General features: G+C 28.5%; 1 protein-coding gene across 1 annotated transcript in view; it reads right to left on the bottom strand.

Annotated features, from left to right (window-relative positions):
- Nucleotides 1-3,948: 3,948 nt before the first annotated feature.
- LOC127744726 (probable 2-isopropylmalate synthase) overlaps nt 3,949-7,709 on the bottom strand; it is a 17,807-nt gene continuing 14,046 nt past the window's right edge. Inside the window, exons 3-6 of the mRNA XM_052256886.1 lie at nt 5,672-5,746; nt 5,215-5,298; nt 5,047-5,184; nt 3,949-4,135 (exon numbers count right to left, since the gene is read on the bottom strand). Of these exons, the coding sequence (XP_052112846.1) occupies nt 3,986-4,135; nt 5,047-5,184; nt 5,215-5,298; nt 5,672-5,746 (447 nt within the window). The 3' untranslated portion in view covers nt 3,949-3,985. The remainder of the gene's footprint in view (nt 4,136-5,046; nt 5,185-5,214; nt 5,299-5,671; nt 5,747-7,709) is intronic.

Below are 7,709 nucleotides of genomic sequence, written 5' to 3'. Positions count from 1 at the left end.
CTGAATTTAAATTTGAATTAATTAATCAAGTCTTCAGCTGATGGGTGGGGACCAGTTGATTTGTCCATTCTGCAGCTTCTAATCTGTGTTTTCTGGGTCAGAAACTGGGTCAAAACGCGGCTCAAAATCCACGCCAGCGATTTCTGTAAATTATGCAGATCGCGCATGTCACGCGTACGCGTCAGTCACACGTACGCGTCGCTGGTCTTCCTCGCAAGTCACGCGGATGCGTCGCTGAGCAAATCTTCAATTCACGCGTGCGCGTGACTGGATACCTCCAACTCACGCGTGCGCGTGACTGGATATCTCCAACTCACGCGCACGCGTCAGGCACACGTGCGCGTCCCTTTTCGCATCTATCTCCTTTGATTCTTGTGCTGCAGAAATTCCGTTAAATTCCGCCTAATGCTACTTGAAATAGACAGTATTGTACAAAACTCAAAATAGCATCCATAATGGCTAAAATATAATTAATTCTTAATTAAACTCAATAAATTAGATGCAAATTCACTAAGAAAAGATAGACAAGATGCTCACACATCAAACATCCCCATATTTTGTCATCATTAATTAAGTAAAGGCGTGCAATGGTTGAGCGATCCCTAATCATTTTCTTCTTAATATTTAATTTTTTATACATAGTGACGACTAAGCAATTAGTAATAATTATATTATTATTTTAAAATATTAGAAATAGGTTACCGACGGTCAAGTCGACTACAACATATATAATCATGAGTGTTGGCTAAGTTGTTTTTAATTATTATATTCTTTATTTTTTTAAAATATCATAAATTTGTTATAAACAACCTAACCATATATAACATTTATAAATATATATTTCTTTTATATAAATTTAAATTTAAAAATTTGCACAAATTACTATAACTAATAGCTAGATCGTTTGTAATAGGAAAACAAAAAATTTAAACATTGTGTCCCTATTTATTATTTTTCTTTTTATTTCTTGATTTTCTTTACATTTCTAACATCTTTTTTTTCTTTCTGTCTCTGAAACTTTCTTTACTTTTTTTCCCTTGTCAAAGCATTGCTCGAGATTCTATGAGCACCATTGTGATCGTGGTATTTTCCTTCAGTTCAGTGATTTACTTTTTTGATGACCTAATTTTTTTTCAATAATTTTGTATGGCTGTATTTATTTGACTTTTGTATTTATTTATAACAATCGTGATCTTTAATTGAAGTTTTTTGGAGAAGTTAGTTCTCTTGGAAATTGTATTTGCAAGTACCAATGAAAGAGTTTCACAAAATTTTTTTCCAATAAGTATGTAGTTAATGAAATTAATTAAAATTATTGTTATTAAACCTTATTTAAATTTAAAACTAGTAATTTATTATTTAATATAAGTGCAACTAACTTATAAACTGAAACAATTTATTTTGTGAATTATTGCATGTTTGAGATAGAGACTTGAACCTATAGAATAGGATTGTAAAATTGAGAGGTGAAATGATATGTGTAGAAGGTGTAGAAATTATTTTTGTTTGTCTGTTGAAAAAAATTTTGTGTATGCTCTATTTTTTATGTTGTTAATAAGGTGATTACGTTGGATAGAAATATAATAACAAAGGTAATTATTATTATTTTATATTTATTTAATTAAATATTTTAAAATAATAACCTTAAACTTGAAATAGGATGAAATTTGAAAATTTATAGTGTATTGTTAGGATGGTTATAAGAACCACTATTAATGTTTATTTTGAAATTTACCCAAATTCCGTGTCTTATCCATGACTTCTGGTAGGAATAATTTAAGATAAGATGTATTTATTTATAACTTTAATAATATTTAATAATTTAAACCTTTATATAAAGTAATAAAAATTCTATTATTATTATTATATCTTAGTTGTTATTCAACATATAACTTGGCAAAATAGAAAAATATTTTTCTTTTATACATCAATAACCAGCAAGAGCATATTATCTTTCATTTTATATTTATATTTATTTACATTTAGTTCGGTAATAAAAAATTTCTAAATAAAATTTCATCTACCAAGATGGTTATAAAAGGAACATTGCAGATTCAGAAGAACTTTATGTTCTCTGGATTCAAAATATAAATTGACGGTCCAGTTGTTGATGATAAAGAAAATCGATGAAAAAGTAATGGCTTGTTCTGTTAGTTTTTTTTGTTGATTTTTTGAAATTTAATAAAAATTGATGGTACCAAGCGCCATTGATAATTTTATCAATAATATTAACAACTAGATCGCTGATTCAATTATTAAAAATAGAAATGGCTTCTTTTTTTTTCTTTATCATTTTTAACTAAAAATCGACAATTTTGCCGTCAATTTTAATATCAAATTCCTATATGTCCATTTATTTATTAATGATTCCTTTTGAAAATAATTTATAGATAATACATCAATTAAGCTTTTAAATATAGAGACAAAATTTATATTCAATATGGCAATAATATGTCCAAATAATAGAAATAATACTTAATTTGGTCCTTAAATTTACATACAAGTCTCAATTTAGTCTCTAAAGTTTCAATTACCATTATTTAATCCTAAAACTTTGCGAACATGACTCATATTAGTCCTTGAAATAATTTTCAATGTATACACGTTAATAGAACGCTGTCATGGATAGACGGATGCCACACTAGACTCTGTAAAATGATATCATTTTAGTTTTGACACTCAAATAACCAAAAAACATCATAAGTGGTATTTATTGAAATTTTACCTAACAAAACAAGTGATGTGACATTATTTTTAAGCTATTTGAATGCCAAAACCAAAACTACATCATTTTACATGTTTAAGTGTGGCATTTGATTGTCCATTTCAACGCTCCATTAATGTTTTTTAACTAAAAATCATCTCAAGGACTAATGTAAGGCAAGTTTATAAAATTTGGGGACTAATAGAAGTAATTAAAGTTTGAGGGACTAAATTGAGACTCGCGTACAAATTTAGGAACTAAATTGAGTATTAACTCTCAAATAGTAAATAGTCCACTAATATAAATATTTCAAGATAAGAGATAAATAACTATACACATATTAAACAATTCACAAAGAAATAACTCAATTTACAATTAACAATCAACTAACGATATAAATCCAAAACAAAGTAAATAACTCTACTTATACTCATCTAAATAGCCATCATCTATGTCATAAAGGCTGAGAGATAATACTAATAAATGCATGAATAATTAAAAATGCATCATTATTCAATATGAAAAAAAATTAAAAGATGACTAAAAAAGTAAAGGATGTATTTGCAAAAATTGACACAATATGAAATATGATGCATGATATATGGTATCATTCCATTAAAGTAAAGGTAATATAACAACAATTAAGTGTAAAAAATTATCAACTATGCTAGGTGCACTAAAATTAATTACTAAAATCAGCCATCAATATAGAATACACATGAAAATACAAAATACACACTAAAAATGAGTTAAACTACATAAGTTGGCTGATTTTAGTAACTAACTTTAGTGTGCATACAGTATTTTTGGTAAAAAAATATACGCCAATGAAGAGTTATTAATATATCTTCTTTTAATTTTTTAGTTCTTCATAGATTAACACAAGAAGATTTAAGATACAAGATGTGTTATGATAGGTAACTATTTTGTAGTTCATTTTTTGGAATCGCACGCACACGCATATTATTGATACTTACGAGATAAATTCAAAAGAGTATGTTTATAATGTAACTATAGTATCTCAACTCTCAAATATAGAAACTATAATTATTTTATCAAACATTATTATATATAACTATTTCTTGAAATCCAACATCTTATTCACAGCTGCAATATAAGCCTCAACACTGGAGACAGCAACATCTGTTCCTGTTCCAATTCCACTATACATAACATCATAAAAAAGAAAACATTATGAGTGAAATAGTTGATTGATGATTATTGTAAAGAACATATTTGACAAGTTATAACAATAAACATTTGAATTTATCATAGAACTATTTACCTAAAAATTGGTTGAATACTTTCTTCAACTAATGAATGAGTACATGCGTGGTTATTCATTCTACAAATGCTAACATTTGTAGTGATAATAACATCAACACCTTCTATCATTGTAGTCAATGTATACTGAACAAGTTTTATAGCTTCCTGCATAAAAATTATCATAAAATTTTATTCTTGCCACATGCCAGTAAAATTTATTAAATATAAAAATATAAAAATATTAGAGTCTAACAAAGCATCTAAGTATTAACTCTCTCTCTCTCTCTCTCTCTCTCTCTCTATCTCTCTCTCTCTCTCAATAAATCATCTAAATGTCATATAATTTAGTAGACTAAAAATAATCAATTTATTAAAATTAGAGACATGTATCTCTAAACTAGTGTACAATTATGTTAAAAAATAATTAAACATTATTTACCAAAAGAACCCTATAACAACAAAAAGAAGATTAATACATGTTTGTATCTATACCTATATTACCATATGTGTCAACACTCTTTAGCATGTTATGACTCTTACTTTTTCTATAACAATGACAATCTCGAAAACAAGAAAATAAATTCATGATCATTTCAAAAGTAAATAACATATATGTATTCAATTTAAGTTGTAGATCTAATAAGAATTATTCATATAAAGTTATGCTAAAGCTATACTAATGGATTATTTTAGTGCATCTTAATTCATACATTATCTTTCTTGAAAGGCCAAATTAACTATTTACACAAACTAAAAATTTTGTTAAAAGTTTCTTAGATTATTTAATTTATTAGGTATATCTCATCCTTTTAACATTTAATATACCTAATCTTAGCTAATGATAATCTATCTAATAAAGTTTTATAAAATTACACAAGTTGTTTCAATCAACATTCTCAATCTAATCTATGAGTAAATGAACTAAAAAAATATAGTTAATACTCTTTTCATTCATCTATTATTCACTAAAAATCTTGTCTCATCAAAAACACACTAATTAAAGATGAATCATTAATAATAATTATAATTTTTGTTGTAGTAATGATAAAAATATTCAATTAAGCATTATTTCAAACCTTTATAATAAGATTCACCGCTTTGAAAACTGAATCTATTGAACCTGAACCAACAGAACAAGCAACATGTATGCCTCCATCAATGGTATTAGTGAGTCTAACAGTTGCTGTCGAAAGACCCAAAGTTCCACAAGTCACCTACGTAGTACATACATTAAATAAACCAACCTGTATATCACTAAGTTTCCAAATAGATTCCACTTGAGTAACTTCATTTGATACCAATGCTCTAAGGTCAACATCATTTACCCTCTTAATAAACCAAATATTGTAGTTAGATAATAAAAAAAATAAAATCATTCAATAAGTTAAAATTTTACATTGAATTCTTTTTTAATGTATTTTAAAAAAAAAGTAGTAACTTAATTGTTAAATCTCTTGCAGTATTTATATGTCCACTCTTGAAATCATAGTATATTTGTTTGGTATATGGTGAACCAAAATTATTTTATTGTATTAAGTTTAAAGTAAATATCAAACAAATCACATACTTAAATTGCAAGTAGATGATTGTCATCAGTGTAAGCTGGATCTAGTTAATAATAATAATAATAATAATAATAATAATAATAATAATAATAATAAGTTGAAATTAGAAAATTTTAAATATATAATTATTATTTACCTTTTTTTTGTCGGCTACTGCTTTAAATTTCCAAAAGACACTATCAATTTCATTTTCTTTAAGGTGATAACCAAGCTGAAATAAAAAAAAAACAATTAACTCATAAAACATAGAAAAGACAAAATTAATATGTCATTGAATATATATAAAGCAAAATCAATAGTTTTATCCAAAACAAAATTATATATACATGTCATATTTCTTTATTGAGTTGTGCTACGTATATACCAAAATCAGCCACCAAAGTCAACAATCAGTATAAAATACATGCTGGAATATAAATACAGATTGAAAATAAATTAAATCACATATGTATTTATACACAAATACATTGATGACTGATTTTAGTAACTGATTTTGATGTATAAATAACATTTTTGTTCTTTATTTATGTAAATCATGATAAAGTATATAGTGTATGTTTGATAGCATTTATATGTTAATCACAATATCCTACCACGGTTTAAGTTTCAAAATTTCAAACCCACATGCACAAGTCATGCTAGGATGTTAATAGTGTGTAGAAAAATGTAAATCCAGTAACGTACATATCTCATGATATCCAACCATAATTTATGTAGAAATAAAAAAAAATACTCAACACCATCCAACCAGGATTTACACTCGAAATAAGTCTTTATATACAATTATGCATGAAGCTATTTCAAAATATTATAGAGTGGAGATAAAATGTTTGAAATTCCATTTGTGTTAGTCCATGACTACATAAAAATTAGAAGTGATTGCTCTTTCGGTGCTAGCTCATAAAAACCCTCATATCGTGGCTACACCTTATGATTATCATGTTCATGTGGTGCGTGGCTCAAACTGTATCCAAAAATGGGATGGTGGACTCCATTTCAATGAGAATTTATCTCTTCTATATCTTGTTAGGGCTTTGTTAAGGTCAACATTAAGATCCAAAACACCCTCTCAAAATGTGGCATGTAATCGTCAATGACAACTTACAAGTTTTTTAAGCTCCATAAAGAACTCTCATCTACTACTAAATACTTGCTCTAAATCTCACGAACTTGTTAATCCTGAGAATAGCATAGAGTTAAAACTTCCTGGATTAACCATCCTCTTCCAATTTAACCTACACCTCTAGCTCCTCCCACCCTGAACTTCTAATAGAACCTCCATCACCCTACCCTAGACCTTTTCTAGAATGACTCATGCACCACCTTGAACCTCCTCAAGAACCCCCACACCCCACCTAAAAGCTCCTCCTGATCCTTCTACTGTCTCCACCACTATCTTCCTCTCTACTGACTCCATGTTTATCTTCCTCCACGTTCCTATAACTATGCTGGTTAGTGCGAGTAAAAGTTATTTGATAATGTTCAATTGGCACAATGTCTAGTCCTTGCTATTTAGCTAATATAGCAATTTGATTCTGGACAAGAGAATTTGTAATTACTCCAGCCTGTCGAGGGTCACCCAAAAAGTTATCAGGAGAAAAAAACCATAATCTTGTACCATGTTATCGCTAAAGATATTTTACTGAGGGTTGATGAGCGGATATTTTATACGCTTTTTTGGGGTAATTTCATGTAGATTTTAGTATGTTTTAATTAGTTTTTAGTAGAATATTATTAGTTTTTAGGCAAAAATCATATTTCTGGACTTTACTATGAGTTTGTGTATTTTTCTGTGATTTCAGGTAATTTCTGGCTGAAATTGAGGAAGCTGAGCAAAAATCTGAGTTAGGCTGAAAAAGGACTGCTGATGCTGCTGGATCCTGACCTCCCTGCACTCGGAATGGATTTTTTGGAGCTACAGAAGTCCAATTGGCGCGCTCTCAACGGTGTTAGAAATTAGACATCCAGGGCTTTCCAGCAATATATACTAGTCTATACTTTGCGCGAAGATAGACGACGTAACTTGGCGTTGAACGCCAAGTACATGCTACTGTCTGGAGTTAAACGCCAGAAACATGTCATGATCCGGAGTTGAACGCCCAAAACACGTTATAACTTGGAGTTCAACTCCAAGAAAAGCCTCAGCTCGTGGATAGCTTTAGTCTCAGCCCCAG

This window comes from Arachis duranensis, chromosome 2 (genome assembly GCF_000817695.3).
Source record: "Arachis duranensis cultivar V14167 chromosome 2, aradu.V14167.gnm2.J7QH, whole genome shotgun sequence".
NCBI lineage: Eukaryota > Viridiplantae > Streptophyta > Magnoliopsida > Fabales > Fabaceae > Arachis > Arachis duranensis.
Note: the sequence above shows the minus strand (reverse complement) of the source record. Positions and strands in the feature narration are given on the sequence as shown.